General features: G+C 40.9%; 1 protein-coding gene across 2 annotated transcripts in view; it reads left to right on the top strand.

The window, feature by feature from the left end:
- The window catches only part of LOC122540629 (uncharacterized protein C11orf53 homolog), a 58,689-nt gene extending 34,233 nt beyond the window's left edge, over nt 1-24,456 (top strand). For both annotated transcript variants that reach the window (XM_043676602.1, XM_043676601.1), the window contains exons 3-5: nt 11,644-11,689; nt 16,864-17,171; nt 23,316-24,456. In XM_043676602.1, coding sequence (XP_043532537.1) covers nt 11,644-11,689; nt 16,864-17,171; nt 23,316-23,753 — 792 coding nt within the window. In that variant the 3' untranslated portion in view covers nt 23,754-24,456. The remainder of the gene's footprint in view (nt 1-11,643; nt 11,690-16,863; nt 17,172-23,315) is intronic.
- The last annotated feature ends 1,201 nt before the right edge of the window (nt 24,457-25,657 follow it).

Raw genomic sequence — 25,657 nt, 5'->3', positions numbered from 1 at the left:
GTCGACTTCAGTATCCATTTGCTTTTGACTTGGTTCTCGGATAATGGAAATATGATGGGAGATTGGAACAGTTTCAGTATCTGTGGCTGACCAGGTCATTTAAAACTAAACCTACTTAACCTGTATAATCTTTCAGGGCACTTGTGATTAATAATTAATCGGCTTGGCTCATTGGTTAGGTATGTTTCATTGATGAGGGGTGTTCCTACCTCTGATCCAGGAGGCCTGAGATGTGTCCTGTCTGCTTCAAAGATGTGCAACATTTGGAAGTACTAACATTCAGAGTGCTGATCCTTCATCAGGACAGGATCATAAGACACAGAGTTTATTGTAAAATATCACAGTGTCATGCAATTGAAACAATATATTGAATAAACCTAGACTGCTGTTAAGTCTTTCATAACTCCATGTCTAATGATCTTGCCCCACTAGTTACATGATGAAGGAGCAGCATTCTGAAAACTAATACTTCCAAATAAATACTGTTGGACTATAACCTGTTGTGTGATTTTTAACCTTGTCAACCCCAGTCCAACACCGGCACCCCCACATCACAGAAAATATCTAGACCTATCTCTGACAGAGGAATGCTGGAGAAACTCAGCAGGTCTGGCAGCATCTGTCAAGAAAGAAACAGAGTTAATGTTTCAAGTCCAGTATGGCTCACCTTCAGAAGTTTGTTCCCGGACTTGAAATGTTAACTTGGTTTTAATCTTCACAGATGCTGCCACACCTGCTCAGTTTCTGCATTATTTCTGTGTTTCTTTCAGATTTCCAGCATCCACTGTATTTTGCTTTCATCCAGCAGATAAATGCCTCCCAAGAAGCTCCAAGTAATCTTGCAACTCAATGGGCAATCTGGAATAAGAGTGACATGCTTACCTTTGCCCTACGCAGATAAGGTGTGCAGAATTTCTATTAGGCTGTAACTCTCCATGCACTTGGGAATATCTGAATCTTAACTGTAATCAAATTACATCAACATTCTTTGACTCTAAGCAATTGAGGAGAATTCTTGCTCTGTACACAGAATAGAAAAAAACACTACAAAGGCTGAAACTTCTAAAATGGGACAATTGGTTTCCATGTGTGTCAACAACCAGACAGAGAAATCTTTATTAAGTGACCTTGCTGGAATTTTTAATAATGATATATATTTGCTATAGTGATTGGAATGAGGGTCAGGTAGATTTCATTGCGACTGAGATCCCTGACTGGGACTGTTAACCTAGGCCAATCAGAGAGTCCTGGCTGACAGGTAGAAACAGGAGTCTCAGAGATTCTCATTCCTCCAAGGACTGGCTCTGAGATAGCTGGTCAGAGTCCATGTACTGTGCATGTGTAAATAAAGAGTGACTTGCTGATCGAATATGGGACCGCATATAGTTATTTCAATTGCTTTCTTATATATTGTTACAATCTTATGCAGATCTTCAGGGCAATGGAAAAACAGTCAATATTAGTACTAGCCATAACTTAATGACAAAGTTGAAATTTTAGGACAATGGCTTTTATGGTACTTTCTCTGAACTTTGGGAATTCATTAGAGGATCCTATGGAACCAGGGGGGTTACAAAGAGGTCAATAGATTTCAATTAACATGTCACAACAATTGTTTATCCATGTGTTATCTCTGTTAAACCTGCAATGTCAATAAGACATTCAGTGTGACCAAAGGGAGATGGAACTCTATCAATATTTGTGTGGGGTCCACACACAGAAGGGTTATAAACTATTAATTTTTTCAGCATTGTGGTGCTACGTCTTCAGCAGTTTGGCAGTGGAATTCTTTCTCTAACCTTTGCTATTCTTTATCTCACATGCATCCTTTAAGGCCCTCATTGAAACTGTTTGGCGAAGCTGTTGGTTAGTTGTCCTAATTTATCATGGTCTTATTGTCTGAAGCAGGGTCACTAGTTCCAAAGTGTTAACTCTGTTTCTCTCTCCACTGATGCTGTCGGACACACTGAGTCTCTCCAGCAATTCTATTTATGTTTCAGATTTCCAACATTAGCAGTTCTTTGCCTTATATCAATAGTTGTTTGGAATCATTTTTTTTGGCAATGCTCCTTGTGAGTTCAGCTGTTTACTTCGTTAAAGGCACTATTTAAAACATGGAGTTACATATCCCCGTAAAGATCGACTGAAATCAATTTCCAAAAATGCTTATCTGCATTTACTTATCATTTAAAATTAATTTATAAAGAAAGAAAATTATAAAATTAAACTTTAAAAAAAATGTTCACCTTTGAAAATTTGCCTTAAAAAATTCACCTTAGTTTGCAACTTTGACAATCGATAAAGTTTAAGCTTACTTTTAATTGTTGGAGTGTTTTAGGATTGTATTTGAGAAGTTAACTCATTAGGAGGTGACAAATCTTAATTAGATTAGATTCTCTACGGTGTGAAAACAGGCCCTTCGGCCCAACCAGTCCACACTGACCCCCTGAAGAGTAACCCACCCAAACCCATTTCCCTCTGACTAATGCACTATGGGCAATGTAGCATGGCCAATTCACCTGACCTGCACATCTTTAGACTGTGGGAGGAAACCCATGCAGACATGGGGAGAATTTGCAAACTCCACACAGACAGTCGCCCGAGGCTGGAATCAAACCTGGGATCCTGGTGCTGTGAGGCTGCAGTGCTAACCACTGCATGCCACCCATAATATCTAGCTCAAGCTCCACAAAAAAAGATTTAAGGCAGACTTTTGAATGAGCTGTGGGAGAACAAATTAAATAGCAACCTCTACCTAATTTCCTATCATGAAAATTGAGAAAGACCAGAGGAAAAATGAAGAATAGGAAAAAGCCATCATTACTGTAAATCATGTTTATATAGTATCATATGTTTGATGGCAAGATTTTACTGGATTTTTTTTTAGAATTTGGATATTTACAATATTGGAGAGCCATGGAGTGATATTGTTAGTTGCACAGTAAACTTGGTCTTTGGGAAAATGCAAAAAGGACAAATAACTCAGCACATGAGTTATGAAAGAAAAATAGCTTAGACAGATAAAGATCGGAGTAGTCAAGTTGAATCTCGGAACAACATTCAATATTAATGCACACTCAAGGTTAAGCAAATCAGAAAAGGTGGTAATCCTGTCTTATTGATGTTTTCATGATTAATGTAAAGAATTGACTCCCCATGGAGCTGGTGGAAGTGAGTCACATTGACAAAAGTTGTTTATAGATACAATTTAAGCTGAGAAGATGTGAGAAATAATCTGGAAAGAAAAGTCCTTTGGGACCACCTGATGGATGGAGATCATTACGCTTCGTTCTGTAAAATTAACAACAAACATTTGCATTTAAGCAGTGCCTTTAATATAGTAGAACATCTGAAAGCATTTTACAGGAGCTTTATCAGATAAAATTTGACAACAAGCCACATGCAGAAATATCCAAACAAGTGATTAAAAGTCAATGGGGCAGTTTTAGAAAGTGATTGAAGGAAGAAAGGTGGAGTTGTTCAGGAAGAGAACGAAAAATGATAAAGCCATAGCTGGAAAGCTCAGGTTACAAAAATCCCAAATGTACAAAGATCTAGAAATATCAGTGCATGAGATCTTGGAGAGTTCCTCAGCTGGGGGAGGCTATATTTTAGGCAAATGTGAAACTGTATTGGTCAGTTTACATGTGTCTGACGATCTACCATGGCAGCCCAATGTCTTCTGAAGCTTAGAAAGCATCTACCTCTTTCGCCAAGCCTTCAATCATCTGCCCCATAATCTCCTTAATGTGGGTCAGTGTCAAATACTGTTTGATAATACCTCATGAAGCACTTTGGAATAGTTTACTACATTGCAGGTGCTATCTAAATGCAAATTGTGGATTGCCTCAGGAAGTTGTAGAAATAAATCCCAAAGTATTTGGAATTTTCTTTCGCCACTTTTTCCTCCACAGAGATTGCTACAAAGGAGAATGGTGCATGTGATTGCACAGCTTGAAGGACATGGTGAACATTGCTTAGCCCGATAGCCTCTCAACTTTATGTTACTTGCTCTTATGAAAGTGTGTTTGGATGATTAAGCGTGTACTTTGATGCAGTTTATAGTTTGCTATATGTTAGCCTGTGTAGCGTATACCACAGAACCTGTGTGTTTGTTGAGTCAGATATCTTGAAATGTATTTACAATACTGGTTACAATCTTACAGACTGATACAGATAGTCAGGGGTCTATGATAGATAACTAACTGATTCCATCACAACCGCAGCAAATGACTGAAGGTGAGATGGGTGTCTTTATGAGGGAATGTCTCATGTCATGATGTCATGTCACAGACCTGTCTGGCCTTGGATTCATGCTATGATACTGATGGCACTGAATGGACGATGGACTGAATACCTGTTCAATTTTCACCAAAACATTATGAAGTCTATTCTGACATCTCAATGTATCTGAACGTTAATGAATTTTTCTGATGCACTTCATAATAGCTAAATACATCTTTTCAATGTAAGATTTCCATTAACTGCTCTCAGGAGGAAAATCAACACCATTTTCCAATAATATTCTGCCAGAAGTTAAATGAAGCACTCTTTAAATAAATTTAATAAGACATTCCATTCACCAACTGGATTGTGTATAACAGGGCTCCCCAAACTGGTGGTCAGGATCCTGAGTGGGGTCGTGAGCTGTTATTTGAAGTTATGGGTTCTGATGCAGCAATGGCCATCATGGTGTTTTGCAGAGTTACAAATGTTGTCCTCTCTCCCCTACCAGAGCACATACAGTTCTTACTAAATGATCACAACCATTTTCAAGCCTCAAAATGGTATCAGAGTGGGAAAGCTATTGGTTGTAAGTAAGGGAAATTCCAATTTGGAACATGCATTACGAAGGAAATGGAGTTTGTTGTTACACCATAATTTACATAGCAAATTATAGAATGACTTGAGTTGTCTGAATGACTGAATTAGCGACTGTTGAGTTTGCAGTGACCGTGCCTGGATTATGATTAACCAAAATAATTTTCCATATGACCATTGCTTCCAACAGAGTAAATAAATCTTTTCTGTCAGCTTGGGCAGGGTTCAAACTTAGATCTTAGAACTAAAATTGATTACTTTTGTAGATAAGCTATTGAAGAGTACTTCTTCTCTTGGTACTGAAATGTAGCATATGTTTGTTTAAAACCTACATGTGATGTGGTAGATATCAATAGGTAATTTTAATTCAGAGTGATGCTTTTTAAATGGGGTATATATTGAATTGACTTCATTACAAATCTTGTAAATTTTCACCTCCATTAACTTATGCAGAGAATGGTGACTAAAGAACCAGAGTTCTTTAGTCACCATTAGTCACATATAAAGCAGTGCTGAATACCCACATGGTCTCAGCATGCATTGAAAAGAGAATACTACCCGAATTGTAGGTAGGACAAGCATGGTGTTATATGGACTGAATCAGGATGCTACGTGCTTTGAAATCAGAATATTGTTGCTACATTATGTCATTAAGGGTGAAACTGGTTTCTATTGATGTTAAAATCAGGCAAGTTTAACAGGAGTTGCCCATTCACTCTCATCTGTTTTATGCTGTTGATAAGCTTCAGTTTCCCCAAGTTGCTTTCCATTGGACAGTGAGCTGAGACATCAGGCTTGGAATGGGATTGGATTTACAGGAGTCCTGACAGAGACCCTCCTTTGGTCGATACTGGACATTGAAACACTGAGACAGCAAGTTGTATAGATCAAATAAATGTTGATTTCTTGAAGTTGTTTGCGTCAGAATAAAATGTCACGTGTATAGAGACAAGAGGGTTTTTGTATATCCAAACATAGCGATTGCGTGGCTGTATCTAGAATAGGAGGGAAGGCGGTGTTGTAGTGGTAATGTCACAGGGCGAGTAATCCAGACCCCCAGGGTAACGTCGGAGTTTGAATCCCACCATTGCAGATGGTGAATTTGAATTCAGTAAAATAACTGGAATCAACAGTTAGTCAAATGGTAACTACTGTTGAAAACAATCCCATCTGGCTCACTAATGTCCTTTGGAGAAGGAAATCTTCCAGTACCTTGACTGGTTTGCATGACACTCTCAGACCCACAGAAATGTGGTTGACTCCTAACCTTCAGCCTGCCATCGATACTCACATCTCATGACAAACATGAGAAAGATGCTGATGCTATCTACACTCAATTAAGGACTACTTTTTCAGCCAGATGAAGTAGGAGCCCATAAATTCTATTGAACCACCATCTCTAAGTCACCACTACACTGGCCAAAGGCAACAAAGCATCTTATCATTGTCCAGGTGGGAAACAATGGGACAGTTCCAAAGATGAACTTCCTTGACCGCCAACAAAAGAGAAGATAGACAAAACAAAATAGAGGCTGCCATTTATGCCACAATGCCAGCCAGATTCTAGATAACTCAGCAATACTTTTACATTCCGTGCTTGCCTGCTTTCAGTTCTCATTCATTGGAACTAGGTGATAATCAGGTTCTGTCTAGCTGCTAGTGCCCACTGCAGTTGAACTCTATCATGCACAGGGCCAGCTTTGCTCTCCCCACAAAACCTCATCCACCTCCCATTTCCCCAGTGCCTCAGGGTCTATTGCATTGCCTCGTTGTCTGCTTCAATAGAGCAGAGCATGGCACACGAGGATGATGTGCACTATACTGGAGGTTTCCACTTCCCACCCACCCCCACCCCTCCATCCCACCCCAGTCTGGTTCAAGCATGAAACCACATCTTCAACAACTTCATCATCTGCTCTACCATGGCCCTGGTCAAAGCACAGGCAGCATTGAACCTACACTCCTCAATCACTCATAGGGTTGTGCAGGTGGTCTGGCTCAGTTTCTTTCAGCATTGAACAGACTAAAACCTGTCCAACTCTTAAGAATAATATGTATTCCTCATTTTATCCATTATTCCCCCATTAACCAGCCTTGTAAGGCACCAGGAGCCTCAAACACAACAGGAAGCCAAGAGTGCTCCAGGATGTAAGTATCACAGCAGCTGCTAGGATTGTGAGCACAACCTACCAAGAAGTGGAAACAGTGACCACCTGGACATTAATGGAATATTCCCCCTCTTATTGTGGAGTGGTAGTGTCCCTAACCCTGGATCAAAAGGTCTGGGTTCAAATCTCACCTGCTCCAGAAGTATGTAATAACATCTCTGAACAGATTGATTAAGATAAGTAGGTTAAATAAAAAAAAACCCTTCCTTTTGATGAATTCCTCAGCACTGTAGTACAGAACTCTCAGTGCCATATCTGAGCAGTAAACGTTCCTGAATCCCACTGACCGCTGTAGCACTGTCTAAAACGTCGGGAAATAAAATGCACAGGTGTCTTTGGTCGCTGTCCTGTTGCATTTGAGCGATCCCACACAAATCACCTCTTGCTCCCTGGAAGGAGTCAGCTGCATGGAGGTTTAAAGTCCTTTCATAACCACTGGGAGACGACAGATTCCCACTCAGGTCCCACTCCAGAATCCAGCATAGTTCCACCACAAAGTCCCGAAAGATACGGAGCCTGCACCCGCATTGTACCTCACCCACTCCCAAGAAGTCAAGTCCGAGTCAAAAAGACTCAGGCCCTGCTGTCAACTCCTGAGTATCCTGAGGCGCCATGCGAAGGTGATTTCTCCCTGAGCTGGGTGCTTCTCATTCTCCATAGCAGCATGCTCGCCATCAGTCCTGGTCCCCTACATCCCCCTTCGCTTTCTTCGGGAGCAGCCCCAATGATCCACATCCAACCAGTGGCTGGGTGCCTGACTCTTGCTGGCAATGACCTATGTTGGGAACTGAAGCAGCAAAAACAAAATCTGAGTTCTGCGAGCAGTCAGTGATGCCATAGCCTGCAGGTGAAGGCTGCTCATATTCCTCCAGTCAGTGAGGTATGCTGCACCCTAATAATGAGGGCCATGTCTCCAACTTCCATTCAGCTTCAGTCTCAGTGTGTGCACCAACTTGGGGAAGCTGCTGCCTCAGCTGAGTGTCCAACACGTTGCATCAAAAATGGCTACTTTGTTCCGAACCTCTTCCTGTCCCAGGCCCACACCGATGTCAGATGGTGAAGTATTCACCTCCATCTCTCTGGGCAGCCTTTCTTGTTTCACAAGTGCTGGTCGGTTTTGACCAGCATTTGCCTCTTTTTATATCATTGTTGTTAATGTCTGCATCACTGAGATTCCAATGTTCAGTTTACATGAAGTGATGTCATGGAGTAAACTGCCTTTGACCAGCAATTGAAGCCGAATCACATTCACTCTGTTTGCATTGTAAATGGCTGACAAAATGCAGGGGTTTTCAACTGCATGCTTCATGGATTTCCCCTATGATGTCCGAGGGTCCAGAAGATGTGGGTCCCCCATTTTCATCCATCAATTGGACACTGACTTCACCCATTGTGATATTGTTGTCCCAGCTGTTTTCCTATTGCAGTTAGCATTTAGTGAATGGTCAGGACAGTAGAGAATGCAGCTCAAGGTGGACGCTGTCATTGGCTGGTTCCGATTGGTCATCAGGTACCTAGGTACTGGTACCTCCATGACCTCAATAACTCATTTCTACACATATCCCTTCCCTACACCCCACCCCCCCAACCCCACCCCATCTGGATACCCAACACATTGAACTTTGCCTCTGCTGTTCTCCTCACCCTTGAACCCTGACTTTGTACCGTAATGGTGCCTACAGTGGTCTTCCAGAATCTCCCTGTCAAAACACAACCCCCCACCCCGTACCCTACCATGCCATCAAGTGCTGTTCTGCATACTGCTCTTAAATCTTAAGTTTCTCCCTATCACTGTCACTCAACTTCACTCTTGACTGCCTCACTCCTTTTGTCAATGAGCCCCCAGTACCTCTTCAGTGTTCCCCATCCTCAACAACCAATGTACAGGCTCCCCAGGGCAGGTCCCACTTGGATCTCTCATTGATTTCGACTGACAGTCTCTAGACATTACTGACCAAGCCTCTGACCGGTACTTTGGAGTTCTTCAAGTGATGAAACGTGATTCCTCTGACCACTGTGATGCCACTTCAGAACAGCCCATTGGCCATCCCCTGGGCTGTAATTGAACATCATACAGTGTGGAATCAGGCCATTCGGCCCAAAAGGTCCACACCGACCCTCCGAAGAAGAACTCAACCAGACCCATTCTCCTACCTTATTATCCCATATTTATCCCTGGCTAATACGCCTAACCTACACATCCCTGAACACTATGGGCAATTTAGCATGGCCAATTCACCTAACCTGCACATCTTTGGACTGTGGGAGGAAACTGGAGCACCAGAAGAAACCCATGCAGACACGGGGAGAATGTGCAAACTCCACACAGATGGTCGCTCGAGGCTGGAATTGAACCCGATCCCTAGCGTTGTGAGGCAGCAGTGCTAACCACTGAGTGACTGTGTCCAGCCCAAGTGGAACTGACCATGGCTAAGCCATTGGACTGTGCCTATGAGTGATTGTACTGGGAACTCCAGATAAACTACGGCTACCCCTCGATTGCACCAGACCCCATCCACCTTCTGACATGACCATCCTGTTGAATAAATGAGCAGTGTGTTTGCCACACAGGCAGTTGGCACGTATTTTTGGTGTTAGGTTGATACATTGGTGCACTGGACAACAATACGACCAGTAGTTTCCTTTCCATCCGACACCTTCCTGGACAGACAAATACTCTATGCAAAACAGCCTGTCAATATGACAGTACTGGTAGCATCAATACACTAACAGCTATAGCAAGGAAACTGTGAGCATGCAGGTAGATGTTAAGTTAGCAGCCTCTAAGAAAGCAAGCAGCAGTCTTGAGATGTAGCAATCCTTTCAATACAATTGCTAGTGTACTCTACAATGCAGCTCTGTACTTCCTCAGTGTCCTGCAGAGAGGTGTCCTGACAGGTTGGCTATTACTAGATGAGAGGGGTGTGTAGCTGGTGGCCTTGTATCATGCCCTCTTGAATGTGGAGACTCAGCAGGTACCTTTGCTGAATTCCATTTCGAGAAGGCTTAGCATCTCGTTTGCTTGCAGTGAGAAGTAGGATATTAATGGGTTGGGTATGCTCAGTAATCTGATATGACAGGCAACTTGCAGCTGCCCCCTAGAATCAAATCACCAACACTCAGGTTTATTTAAAAGGTGCAATGAGTTGCTCCCAAATTCAAGATAGACCTCGTTGGACTTATTGAGTGGTTCTGCACATTTCCTGCCATAGTCCACATTATTCAGGTCCCTTTAAGATTCCACCCATTGTATTTTTGGTACCATTTTCATAAATTACATCAGTCTTATTCGTATGTTTTAATCTGGATTTTACAATAAAACAAAACATCCTTCTCCACATGAATTTGGATGTTCAGTCACACAATGTAAGTGCAAAAAGTAGGGGTCCAATGAAAGGTTGTGACTTATCATGTAGCAATGTGTTTCTGACATTCCCCCCTCCCCCCACCATCCCCACCCCCCCCCCCATGACTATTCCTGCTTTCTCCGACACTGTTGTTCATGACAGAGCTAGTAGCTGTCTTTCTCAATGACTGGTTGCAGTCAAAGATTTATTTAGTTTGATAATGGTTTATTTCTTTAAACAGATCAGAATGCTTATGGTGAATAACCAGCCGCAGCTCCCAGAGCTCTACCTGCAACATCCAAATACAATAACTGCTGCAGCATGCAAATTAATCTGGTTACATATTTGCATCAAAATTATTCTGGGCGAGGGGGAGGGTTTGTATTAGTTTAGTGGGCAGTTGCACAACAACGGTCTGTCATGTCAACTGATACTGTACTTCATTCCTCAGTTTGGGGAGAATTATGGCCATTGTCCCAAGAATTAATTTCTGGCTTTGTACCATACCTGCATGATTTTCTTGGTATAGCAATGTGGAGATATAATTGGTTCACGCTTATCTCAATTAGTGTTTTTCTTTTTTTGATAACTGGCATTTTATTTTTGAAGATTTCCTTATTTGTTTTCTCACAAAGCCAAGGCTATGCTCCACAATATTTTTCATAGAAACCAAAACATATATTTGCTACAGCACAGAAAGAGGCCATTTGGCCCATTGAGTCCATGCCCACTCTCTGCAAGAACAATTTAGCTGGTTCCACTCTTCTACGCTTTCACTGCAATTTTTTTTTCCTTTCAGGTACTTATCCAATTCCCTCTTGAAAACCATAATTGCCTGCACCAACATTTCAAACAATGCACTTCATTCACTGTGTAAAAGTGCTTTTCTTCATTTTAACTTTGATTTTTTTGGATGAGCACCTTGAATATGTCCCTTTGGATATTGCCCCTTCCAGCAACAGAAACAGCATCTCTCCATCTTCTCTCTCATGAACTCTCAGGATTTTCAACAGGTTTATCAAAACTTTCTTCAACCTTCTGTTTTCGAAGGAGAACAATCCCATTTTCTCCAATCTATCCAAGTAACTGAAATTCCTCATCTCTGGAGCTATTCTTGTAAATCCTTTTCACCTTCATATCCCTCTGAAAGTCTGATATCCAAAATTGGACACAATATTCCAACTGAGGTTTCATCATAGTTTTATAAATGCCCATCACCTTGCCTTTGTAGTCTATGGATTTACTGATTGTACTGAAAACACCAGCAATTGCATTTAAAAGTACCTTTTCTCATTCTTCTCTTGTAGACTGGAGCTAACTCTTCTCAAACACCGGCTTACGTCCAGATGTCTGGTAAGTACAATTTTTTGCCAAAATACTTCCAAAATACCAAAAACAAAAGAAAGGATACTAATAAACTCAAAACATTTTATTATCCGTTGGACTCATGGTGTGATTCATGCGAACATGCTAGTAATTTCAAATATTCACATATACTTCCAGTTATAGAGTCATAGAATCCTACAGAATGGAGATAGGCCCTTTGGCACAAATGGCTCCATGCCGATCAAATATCACTTCTCATCCTTCTACTCTCAAATGAGTTTTGGACTAACTTGCTCGACCTTTCCTCTTGTGACAACCACTTCATCCCATGAATTAGCTCAACTGAATCTTCTCTGAACTACTTCCTATATAGGTATATGTAAGGCCAAATGGCCTGTTTCCACACTGTAGGGAATCTAATCTATATTCATCTTGAAGAGATCAAAACTGTGCAATCTCATCAATGCCCTGTACAGTTGTTGCAAGAGTTATGACTAAGGAATTTGTCCATGCAGTGTATTGTCATTTTTGAGGAAAGGTTTATGGAATCAATCAGTTCTTACTGCTTGCCGAAGGTAAGCTGTACTGCTGACCAATCACAGTCTTTCTGTCTGGTCTGAGTTTAATCAGCAAAAATTAATCTGTACCCTTATCTCATACTGTTTAAATCGGTGACCCCTTTATAGGATTGTTTTCTTGCATCCCAATCCCATGTGTCATAGAGTCATAGAGTACTACAGAATAGAAAAAAGGCCCATCAATTCTGTGCCAGTCAAAATCAATCACCTAACTACTCTATTCCTATTTTCCAGTACTTGGCCCATAGCCTTGTATGCCTTGGCATTGCAAGTGCACATCTAAATATTTCTTAAATGTTATGAGGTTTCTGTCTCTACCATCCTTGCCCTTGCACTTCATGTCTCGTTTTAGCATGAAGTTCTTACTTCTGTACTTGCTCTTGTCATGGAGATGGCTAAATATTGAGGGAAATTAAACATCTTAAACAGGTACTAAAAGGGAGTGTCAGATGATTAATAAAGATTCAGTCACACCTTATTTGAATACCAACATATTTTTGGTTGTTTGGTGTCACTGAAATACAGTTGTACTTAAAGGATGAAACCTGGTGACACCTCAAAGGTGCTTTGAAACCACATTAGTTTCGGCCCCAGATATTGGATAAGGATGCATACAAACTTTTGGTGAATGCGTCCAAGAGTGGATAAGGAATAAATAAAACATTTGTCGAGGTGTTACTGAATGACTGTAAGAGATGCTTGACTGTAAAGCAGAAGTCTTCGTACAATTAATCTTGCCTTTCTGATGAGTACCTGACTTCAGTTACCACTCAAGCATCTTCTAATGCTGCTTTTAGCTAAGAGGAGCTGAAGGTGTTTTCCAATAGGAAATGGTTTTTATCAATGAAAATCTAGGAATCCTGAACTTTAGGATTATCATTATTGACACATGAATTAGATTTTTTTTAGATTAGATTAGATTAGATTAGATTACAGTGTGGAAACAGGCCCTTCGGCCCAACAAGTCCACACCGACCCGCCGAAGCGCAACCCACCCATACCCCTACATTTACCCCTTACCTAACACTACGGGCAATTTAGCATGGCCAATTCACCTGCACATCTTTGGACTGTGGGAGGAAACCGGAGCACCCGGAGGAAACCCACGCAGACACAGGGAGAATGTGCAAACTCCACACAGTCAGTCGCCTGAGGCGGGAATTGAACCCAGGTCTCTGGCGCTGTGAGGCAACAGTGCTAACCACTGTGCCACCGTTATTTTCAACTTAAGGTATGGGAAGGATGTGGAAGCTTTAGAGAGGGTGCAGAGGAGATTTACCAGGATGCTGCCTGGACTCAGGGGCATAATTTATGAAAAAAGATTGAGGGAATTAGGGTTTTTCTGATTGGAGTGAAGAAGGGTGACAGGTGACTTGACAGAGGGGCACAAGATGTTGAGAGGCGTAGATAGAATGGATAGCCAAAGACTTTCTCCCAGAGTAGAAATGGCTATCACAAGACGGCATAATTTTTAAGTGATTGAAGGAAGGTTTAGGGGAGGTTCTTGTCACAGAGAGTGGTAGGTGCATGGAATGCACTACCAGCAGAGGCAGTAGAGTCAGATACATTGGGGACATTTAAGCGACTCTTGGATACGCACATGGATGATAGTAAAATGTAGGGTATGTAGGTTAGTTTGACCTTAGAGTAGGATAAAAGGTCAGCACAACATCGTGAGTTGAAGGGATGTACTGTGCTGTACTGCTCTATGTGCTATTTAATAGTACAAATACTATGATCAATTCTATTGGAGAGAGGGAGACCTCTAAATAGACTACTAAGTTATTTTAATTCTGAAATAGTTTTTCAATGCATTTAATACACATTAAAAAGAACATTTGACACATTTGTGATGAAATCTCTCATTATTTGGTAGTTAGAGGTTGAGGGGTGACTTTTTAGACGCTTATAAAACCATGAGGGGTGTGGATAAAGTGAATAGCCAAGGTCTTTTCCTCAGGAGAGTTCAAAACTGGAGAGCGTAGGTTTAAGGTGAGAGGGGAAAGACTTAAAAGGGACCAAAAGAGCAACTTTTTCACACTGAGAGTGGTGCATGTGTGTAGCGAGCTGCCAGAGGAAGTGGTGGAGGCTGGTACAATTACACCATTTAAAAGGCATCTGGATGGGTATATGTATAGGATGGGTTTGGAGGAATATGAGTCCTCGTGCTGGCAAATGGGACTAGATTAATTTAGGATATCTGGTTGGCATGGACAAGTTGGATCAAAGGGTATGTCTCTTTGACAATTGATATGTGAAACAACAATTTCTTCAGTGTAACAACAATTCTTGTTTCTTTAATTAAAAGGGTATCACTGATTGCTAGAACAGTATTGAAATGCATTTAAAAAAATATCCTCAGAATATTGTTTGAAAAGGATTGTATCAATATTTCTAAGTATTTCCCTAAATATTTAATGCTGGCCAATCATTATGCAAGGACCAAAGATCTCACACTGAATTGGTGTAGATTTCACAAAAAAATCTTTCCATAATAGTTATCAGATGCCCTGGGTCGATTCATTTTAAAACATTTTAATACAAAAAGGGGCAATGTCTCTGGGGAGAAATAATACACAGCCGATCAACTAATTTGGATACGTTTCTCTGGAGCACAGATTAGGAGCAGCATTCTCAGAGGTTCGGAATAAAATTACTATCACGACCTCACACACCTCACAGAGAATGATGTCTGCTACAGAAAGTGTTCAAGGCATAAATGATGTCTGACCTGGATGCAATAGGTAGGGAAGACAAATAACAAAACATGGTGAAGAGTAACAACACAGAATGAGGCCACACCAGAAACTAATTTCTGTCAGGTGTAGTGGGATTAAAATTATTACATGCTGTCTCAGTGTCCGTCAGGAGTAAAATGGGCGCCAAGCAGGCTAACTTAAAAGTGGGATAGCTGGCATCTGATTTGCCTCGGTATTGGTTTCACTGCCTACATTGTGGGGCCCCTGGAAAAAAGACCCTTGAATATAAAGCATAAGCAACAGGAGCAGGAGTCAATGTTTCAGCTGCTTGAGCCTGTTCCATCCATCGGTAAGGTCCTGGTCACATTTTTACAGCAACTGTACATTCCAACCCGACACCCAGAACGTTTGATTTCCTTACAGTGCTAAATTCTCTTGATTGCGGTTTTCAATATATTCAAAGAGCAGTCACAGCCATCTGGGAGGGGGAATTATAAAACTTCACAGCCCATTGAGTGAACAAGTATTATCAGTTGCATATGTCATAGTCATAATTGTAAAGAGATTTTAATCAGTAAGGGAATTAAGGGGATAAGGCAGGATAGTGAAGTTGAGGATTATCAGATCAGCTGTGACCTCATTGAATGGTGGAATGCTGTTGTCCCAAGGGCTTATGTCCTAGTTCCACTTTTATGAGCTATGGCCTTATGATAAATGGCTCACTCCATATCCTGAGACTGTAACCCCTGGACCTATACTGTCTGGCCTCAATCGTCTACCTAGTCAGCACTATAAGCATTTGGTATGTTTTGATGAGAATGTTAATGTCTGTTGAACATTACTTTTTAAAAATGAGACCCCAGTGTAAACAAAGACACTGGACCCATTCATCAGCTACCTCTGTAGCCACCATGTGGAGAATGCTTTGAAAACCAAACAAAACATATTCCTTTCAAGGCAGCATGGCCTGCAGAATCCATGAGAATCGCAAACAATCCTCTCTCCCCACTTTCTGTAGCCACCTCAAAGACCCCCATTTCTTGGGATTTACCTTAGGATTTCAATTGATGAGGCAGGAGATCTATTATTACTCTTCCCCATTCTGGTGGGCTGGCTATGGAGGTATGACCAGTATCAGTCACCCACCCTAAGTACTCAGTTGAGACCAGTGGTGACCAATTTCGTTTGATTGTGGGGTTCATTGTTTCAGACACTACTACTTGTGCAGCATCTGATGTTAGTACAGAACAATCCCATTCGCCCTTCCACTGACTCCCAGTAGAGGCAGTATGCACCATCTACGAGATATATGGTAGGAATTCACCAAAGATGCTTAGGCATCACCTTCCAAACCCACTACCACTTGCATCTAGAAGAACAACAGGTACATGGGAAGACCACCAGCTGAAACTTCCTCTCCAAACCATTTAGCATCCAGACTTGGAAATGTATCTCCATTCCTTCAGATTCATTGGGTAAAATTCTTGAAGTTCCCTCCCTAACAGCCTACCTACAGTGGGACTATAATGGTTCAAGACGTAGCTCATTACCACCTTCTCAAGAGCAACTAGGGACAGGCAATAAATGCTGGCTCAGCCAACAATGCCCACATTCCAAGAATGAATAAAAAATGTCACAACCAATATTTATTCCAGGGTCTGCTCACATCACATCTAGTAACAATAGCTATTTTGTGATTTTAGTTTGACTAATGAGAGCTAACAGAAATTTTAAATTCCTAAATGGCTAAAATCAAAAGAAAAATGTGAATTTGAACCTCATTGGAGAGAAATGAGTGATTCCCTGAACAATTGATGTTCTTAAAACTCTCATTTCCTTATTCAGGTTTTCTGGTTATTATTAATTGTAAATTTCATGGCTAAGCTGAAATGGATAATAACACGCGTCTTTTCTTTTTGAATAGGCTCCCATGTAATACCTGGTTATTATGGTGTGAGAAGGCCATATCTATCAGATTCTGAGCTATCTCATTGTCATCCGTCTAAGCAGTACACTGCAGATGTATACTCATCTTCTCTCAGTGGGAAGTCCCTTGGATGTGATCCACCGGGTGTCTCAGGGTATCAACCCCTGTTTGACCCCTACTTCACTGAAACGTTTGGAGATTACCGCACATCAACATTCCCATCCATGGCAAATTCCATTTTCACGCCACAGGCACCCCCACCTCTCATTCCACCTTTTCCCAATGAGTCATCACATTTTTTGCTGGTATGTAATCATTTACTTTTGCCTGGTATTAATGGCTGACCTAATCTGATTGGCAATGGGGTTTGACAAAATCCTCTGGACATGTAGTTGAACTGAATGGTTTCTAGCTGGGGAATCCAGACTTGAAGCTGCCATGACACATTGTGAACTCATACACGTTGCATGAATGATGGATTTTAAGAAAGGGTCACTCGACCCGAAACATTAACTCCGATTTCTCTCCACAGATGCTGCCAGACCTGCTGAGCTTCTCTAGCAATTTCTGTTTTTGTTTCTGATTTTCAACATCCACAGTTTTTTCATTGACTTATGGATTCTTGCTTCTGAAACTAAACTGGTACTTTAACTCACTCAAAATCTACCCATTTGTACAGAGGCCCTACGACATCCTGCAAGCTTTCTTCCTGAATTTTAAAAGATCCAGACAATTAAAGTTAAAAATCAACACTTTTGATTTACACAGTGTGTTTAATGTAATCAATCAGTGCCTCATGGAAGCATTATTAAGCAAAGTATGACACAAGGTCAAGTAAGGACATATTGGCTCAGATCTTTGCAGAGTCAGCCAACTCTGGATTACTTTAGAAAGTGGGATCTGTTTCTAGAATTCCCATCCCTGTTCCCAGGTGCTGCCAATTTTCACTGGAATGACATAAGGCTGCAGGTAATTTGCCAGCTTTTTGCATCCACCACCAGATGGCTCCATTGCAATGGTCGGTATCTTGTGCACTGTTGCAGTTATCAGGGATTCTGACAACTTCTCAAGGACTCATAGTTCATGGTGCCTCAGAGGAGTCGTGAACCATAGTCTGGATTCAGGACCTTTTGAAAGGTAAGTTTAAAAACCTTTACCCAAGCTTCCCACCCCCATATCTCTCATTCCCGCTTCATGTTCCCAAAGCCAACTCATCCAGTATGTTAGGTGAACAGAGCTGTTTAATGGCAATAATAAGTCTTGAAATACCGATGTAAATCAACAACAATTCAGCAATCTGTTCTGTAAAGCCTGCTGCTTTTATAACTCTATAAAATATCAGACATTTGTAATAATAAGCTGGCAACCATATCAGCAAACAAAAACAAGAAGGCCTCATTATGAATGCTTGGCTGAGCTCCAAAAACTCATTAGTGGATCAGCTCATCTAGGGTCTGTTTACAATAGTAGAAATGAAATGTTAGATGTGATCAATAGACATCTTGTGAGGTTCTAACATGTTATTATTTCTTTATTCTGTTTTCCCTGATGTCTGCATATTTATTTGAAAAATGATAAGAGAAGTAAAGTGGGGCAAAGCTTTGGTGATTTAAGTTATGCATGGCAAGTTCTGTTTGATATTTTAATGATTTTGTAAGAGCAGTAATTTGTTTAAAAGCATATTTTTAGGGGCATTTCAAGATTTGTCATTGTTAGTAAGTGGGTGATTGGTTCTGTCCATAGTGTACACTGAGTGATTAATTATGAAAAATGCAATGGGGCACGAAGGAGCATGAGAAAAGTGAAAGGAATTGGAGGGGGCTTGAGCAGTGGGAGGAGGCTGAAGTTGAGGGTTAGAATACCTAACAACCTATTATACAAACTTGGTCAGAACCCCAGACAATCAGGGTAGGGCTTCCAACCAGTTGGCCTAAATACACAAACAGCCTTGTGCTATATTCCCTCCCTGCCTCACCTGAGTGAAGTTAGTGAACGTAGGGCCCAATGAAGCAGAGATGGGTCTGCTGAGTTGGAAATTTATTTGATTCAAGCTGCTTTGCTAAGTGACAGAAAACTGGTCCATGATGACTGATGACCAAAGGTCAAAGAGGTAGGTCTTAAGGAGTGTCTCAAAGGGGCAAGCAGAGAGGTGCAGACATTTAGGAAAGATATCCCAGCTTCTAGGCATGAACAACTGTCTTGATGGAGCAATTCAAATCACAACATGCAAGAAGCTGGAATGAGAGGAGTGCAGATATCTCAGAGGGTCTTTGATTTGAAGAATATTTCTTCAGAGGCCCATCCGCCCTACACTATTCCATTTTCATCAATATGTTGATCCAATGACCATTTAAATGGCCTTAAAGTTGGTGAGTCTACTACTGTTGCAGGCAAAGTTGAGAGTGTAGTGCTGGAAAAGCACAGCAGGTCAGGCAGCATTCTGTTGCAGGCAGACCGTTCCACACCCCTACTACTCTCTGAGTGAAGAAACTACTTCTGACATCTGCCCTATATCTATCACCCCTCAATTTAAAGCTATGTCCCCTACGTTTGCCATCACCATCTGAGGAAAAAGGCTCTCACTTTCCACCCTATCTAACCCTCTGATTATCGTATATCTCTCAATTACATCACCTCTCAGCCTTCTTCTCTCTCACGAAAACTACCTCAAGTCCTTCAGCTTTTCCTCAGAAGACCTTCCCTCCATACCAGGCAACATTCTAGTCCATCTCCTCCGGATCCTTTCGCTAATTACCAGGGTTGTCTCTACTCCCCTTATTGAACAAGGGAACATACTTGCTATCCTCTAGTCTTCTGGCACTATTCCTGTAGACAATAATGGCATAAAGATCAAAGCCAAAGGCTATACAATCTCCTCCTTGGCTTCCTAGACAATCCTAGGATAAATCCCATCAGGCCCAGGGGACTCATCTATTTTCACACTTTACAGAATTGCTAACACCTCCTCCTTGTGAACCTCCATCCCATCTAGTCTAATAGCCTGTATCTCAGTATTCTCCTCGACAATGTTGTTTTTTTCCAGTGTGAATACTGACGAGAAATATTCACTTAGTGCTTCCTCTATCTCCTCGGACTCCACATGCAACTTCCCACTACTATCCTTGATTGGCGCTAATCGCACTCTAGTCATTCCTTTATTCCTGATATACCTATAGAAAGCTTTGATTTCAAGTAACATGTTAGGGACTATAACCTGGTTTCGTGTGACTTCTGACATAATTAACTTAAGTGATGCATGCTTTTGACTCTGTGCAATTAAAACCTGGAGCACTGCATTAATTTCTGTTAAAAAAAAAAGCCTGTTATGGAGCTAAAATCTATTTGAGAGAAACATGACACTCCATACTTCCATACTGTCTGCATTGAAATGAATTCAATTGGTGCAAATACCTGATTGACCTTCATTTGAATTACTGCCAGAGCATGCGGTATTGTCAGCTATAGCAGAGATGTTAGTACAGAACATCTGATAGTGGGGGCTGGGACCCCATGGGATGTTTTAAAGTGAACAAAGAACAAAGAAATTTTACAGCCCAGGAACAGGCCCTTCGATCCTTGATCTAAAATTTTGGGGTCCCGAGCCCTGAGATGGCAAAGTTAATACTAGTGTGCTCGCATGGTCCCTATACCCAACAATGTGTTTGGCAGTGTGTGTGAGATTCTTGCATCAACCCCTTCCTGCCCCCTAACTTAATCAGGTATAATTTTCTTTACTTCGGGAATCTGATGCGGTTACCCCAACCCAATTTTCCTGAGGACTCCCCTCCCTCACACATCACACCTGCACATAATTCTCACTCCATTGTCTCCATTAAATTCAGTTTGAAGTTTCTTATTGTAGCAGAAAATAAGAACAGTTGTTGTAATAGTTTTCTAAATGTGAGGAAGGAGCTACATATAGCAAAATTAGCAACCCAGGGCCAAATTGCTTGTTAGGTATACAGATCCTCTTTCAATGCAATCTACAAAGCTGCAAGCTTTAACATATTTGGGAGGTATAGATCAGCTCTGAGTGTATTTGTATATACAACGCAATATGTTGGTCATTCTGTAGCTGAATGTCCACAGCACTTGCAGAGAGCTACGCACCTGTTCCTATTACAACAGCAGCAGCAGCTGAGCTATTCAAATCCTTACCTGAAAAATATTATTTGCTGCCAAGATAATCTTGCTTATCCTGTCATGAATCATCTGGTAAATAGCTATTGGTGCACAGTCACGGGCGCAGCTACATCAAGGGAAGAATTGAGCCTACATCATTGTCATTAGGAAAAACTTAAAACAACTAGATTTACATAGAATTTAGAAGCAAGAAAGAGGTCATCTGGCTCAACTGACTTATTTTGCTGTTTGTTTTTCACATGTCCCATCAGCTATAAAACCCATTCCCACTTATCTATGACTTACACATTTTTATATATCTGCAATCAGCACTGAATATGAATAACCTACACTCTTGTATCTATGATCTATACAGTATTTATATAGTTATAATCAACACTATGTATCTTTAACACAGGCACGCACACACACACAAAAGCACGCAGAGTTTATGACCCCCTACACATTATTTATATATCCATAATAAATACTATGTATCTTTAATCCACAAGGATATTGTCTATGATCTACATAATACTTAATATCTGTAATCAACACTATGTACCTAGAAGCCATGCCTATATATTAATGATTTATAGGGTTTTATATTTCTATAATCTATCATAAATCTATCATACTTGGTGCAACATAATGCAGATATCTCCATATTGATTCAGCTATGCAGCCTTTCAGTGGTCGTGTTTCTACTCAATTTGTCAGGGTCCTGGTTATTTCTGGTATGAATGACTGTTTCTTTTGTAGCTGTGGGTAAGAGTGGTATAAAGTCAGTAAAGGATATATGACTGATACCCACTGACATTTCCTTTTGAGTAACTATACCTCCTAGTCCTTTGTTGCCTTTCTCCCTCTTGCTTCCTGTTAAAGACATAGCCAATATTTGTCTCAACTCAGTCCATGTGATAGTAAATTCCACATTCTCACCACTCTTTGAATCAAGATGTCCTCACTTCTTTATTGGATTTTGTGACCTACACCACTATAGCACCAAAAATTTAATTACTCTATTTCTTCCTCATCTCTCTATCATTTGTAGTCCCTCCGCCCCACTTCTTGCAGGACAGCATGCTAAGGAGCTCATATTCCAGGAGCTATCTCATTGACCATTTTCTACATATCACCCCAAATAATAAACATCATTCAGCACAGACACAAAGATCCTCTCCTGAGATGGTATCCACACACAGACACATAACTTCCAGCAATGCTGGATGGGAAGTGATTTTATTAATAATTCGTAGGATGTGAGCATTACTGACGAGGGCAGTATTTATTGTCCAGAGGGCAGTTAGGAGCCATATCGATGTAGGTCTTTAGTAACATGCACGCCAGACCAGATAATGATGGCCAATTTCCGTCCTCAAATGGCATTAATGAACCAGATGGGTTTTTACACAATTGATAGTAGGTACATGATTGATATTAGATGACTTTGTGTCTTTTAAACTTCAGAATGTTTATTGACTTCATATTTTACCATCTGCCCTGGTGGAGTTCAAACCCATGTCCCCAGAACATTAGTTCCTGGATTACTAGTTCAATGACATTCCCATTATGCCTCCCCACAGAATTAGGAGCAGGAGTCCTCAACAACTTTTCCTCTCCATAGTATCCTTCCTCTGCTCAGCCAGACTTCTCTAACTCCTATGTCAGATCTGAATGAAATTGGGTGAACTCTTGGTTGCCCAAAGATAAACCTCTAGGACCTTCGAGCTCTCTTAGCACTGTTTATCTATTGCGTGTAACCAACTCAGCTTCTGAAGACAGATTGATCAAAATCTTTGCTACTGAATATTGATGAGTATTTTTTATTGAGATGATAACTAGCAGATCGTTGAAATAAAGTGATAAAGCAAAGTGTTTTTTTAAAGGCTCTCGTTCATTCTTCTGACTAAATACATCCAGATGCTCAATGTTTTTTTGTGTAGTCATTTTGCAATTTAATGCAGTCTCATTTAATGAAACTTTAATAGTTTCATATTTCATTGACAAAATATGATGTTTCCATCTGATTCTCACCTCGCATTCCTGGCAATATTTGTTCCTGAACTAAACAATTAATACATTGACATGTTGGTGTTTTATTAACATTCAGAAATTAGCAATGTTGTCCATTTATGTATCCCATCTGATTTTTGAATGTGAATTATTTATCCCTTAAATGCAGCAGCAGTCAGGGGCTCATATGTATGAATTTTCATAGTGACTCTTAACATTTGAAAATGGGTTTTATGGCCTTCATGAAGTTGTTTGTGACTCATTGCAGTATATGAGGTGTGTATTAAAATGTGTCTTTCTTTCAAACGTAGAGAGATTCATGGGAAAGTGTTCCAGACAGTGTCACACAGGGCGAAGGGCTTTGTGACTCCCTCCAGCAAATGCAGGCAACTGTGAGTAATTGTCAATCTTCACACGACCATGGCCACTCTCTGCCTTGTCTTGACTCCAGCTCTCCAACTCAGTACAGGAGCACCAGCCGGAGCAACAACATGTCAAGCCAGAGCTCCCAGCCGTATCCACTTCACCCACTAGAGGAGATGCACTTTGCCTCCAGTTACCAGGCTGCCTCAGCATACGGATGTGCTCCTTTTATGACTGTACCATCGGAACTAGCTGCCAAAGTGGTCCATCTCTCACCTGAAGAATCTTCTGACATAACAACCACTTCAATGCACGATGTCTCCTCTTGGGGAAAGGAAGACACCAGCAATACCTGGCCTTTGTATGAAGTCAGACGGACTTATTAAAATATCTCATGTGGCAATTACATTGTATATTTAGCTGGAGGAAGGGCCGTGTATGTGCTTTTTCATGCTGTTGTGTGCTTATCATAGGATGAAACTATTGAAATAATCCATTTCTAATTTTGCAATGGCAAAGGATTGTCAGACAATTGCTATCTATTTCACTTAGTTGTAGTGTGCACTATCTATGTTTAATTGGAAATGAGGAAATGTAACACAAGCATTCATTTCAACTTTGTTAAAGCTGGCCATTAACAGGCTATAAGTTAGTGAGCTGTGGTTTGTGACAGTTAGCCAACTGAGTAACATCTGGGTGAATGCATTTGGTAAATGAGAATGTTTAGAATTAAGAGAGAAAGGAGTAGATCATAAACTCCTTGAATCTGTTCTACCATTCAAAATGGCTAACTCTTCTTTCTCCATATATTTCCTTGAGACATCAAACAACTCAATTTTGGACAAGAGCAATCACAACCCTATCAGGTAGAAAGTGTTGATTTATAACTCTGAGTGGTGACCTTTCTCTTTGGCTCAGATCCCTTCCCCTAAACTTTTGCTTCCATGCTCTAGATGCACAGGAAACAACCCATCTGTCTGCATTATCAAGCCTTTCAGAATCTTAAATGCTTCTGAATTAGATTAGATTAGATTACTTACAGTGTGGAAACAGGCCCTTCGGCCCAACAAGTCCACACCGCCCCGCCGATGCGCAACCATACCCCCTACATTTACCCTTTACCTAACACTACGGGCAATTTAGCGTGGCCAATTCACCTGACCTGCACATCTTTGGACTGTGGGAGGAAACCGGAGTACCCGAAGGAAACCCACGCAGACACGGGGAGAACGTGCAAACTCCACACAGTCAGTCACCTGAGGCGGGAATTGAACCTAGGTCTCTGGAGCTGTGAGGCAGCAGTGCTAACCACTGTGCCACCGTGACGCCCACTAAGAGATCTATGAGATCACCTCACTTACTTGGCCTCATGTCACAGAGTTTATTTAGAGGGAGAGAAGATTGGTTCAAGCCGGTTTCTATCTAACATACCAAGAAAAGGGGTGACAGTTCCCAAGTCCCCTCCCACTGCTTCTCACACAAGCCTCTGCCAGATACTGATAATATGGCCCCCACAAAGAAAACAAAGAAATCTCATTGGAGTGATTGACAGTTTCAAAATTTGAACTTAACCATCATAATGGTGCCAAAGTCTAATCTCTTTGGTAGCACTCAGAGACATTCTTCTATGAGTATATACATAGAAAATCTTATAATAAAGTTAGAAAGCTATTATAACTCCAAGTCTCTTTGATACTGTGGCTCTTAGTAAGACCAGTGCAGGAAGTAAAGATTGAAGCAAGTACAGCTGGTATTTAATTATGTCCCATGCTTCATTACACAAGTGAACATACTGTGACCATACACACTGCACACAGAGGGTTCTCAGTGCTTAATGAATTATATTTGTGAACACAAAGCATGCACATAGCTGTATTCAGATACCATGACAGACACTGACCATGATGCCAGGTGACTTATAACCATTTCCAGACCATTATGAGGTTGTAGTCTTGAAATTTGTCAACATATTGCTATATATTTTCATAAAGATACTGTAGGTAATCTTGTTTAATTGCTAGCTTTATTTTGATGTTGGAGTGTAGAAGGGTAGATGCCAGTTAATTGAACCTTGTAAAATGTTGACCTTTACACAGAAGTGCTATTGACATTGATATGGTCACTACAAGCATCCACAGTAGTTGATACCAGTGAGTAACATATTAGTAATTTAGAGACGCCGGCTAGGTGAATATATGGAATATATATCCAATGACACATTATTATCTGGTTTTATAAGTAAAAGTTTTAACTGTAAGTTTTATGTACAATTATTATTGCTAAAAACAGT

The sequence above is a fragment of the Chiloscyllium plagiosum genome, chromosome 35, assembly GCF_004010195.1.
Source record: "Chiloscyllium plagiosum isolate BGI_BamShark_2017 chromosome 35, ASM401019v2, whole genome shotgun sequence".
NCBI lineage: Eukaryota > Metazoa > Chordata > Chondrichthyes > Orectolobiformes > Hemiscylliidae > Chiloscyllium > Chiloscyllium plagiosum.
This window is presented reverse-complemented; position numbering and strand designations above follow the sequence as displayed.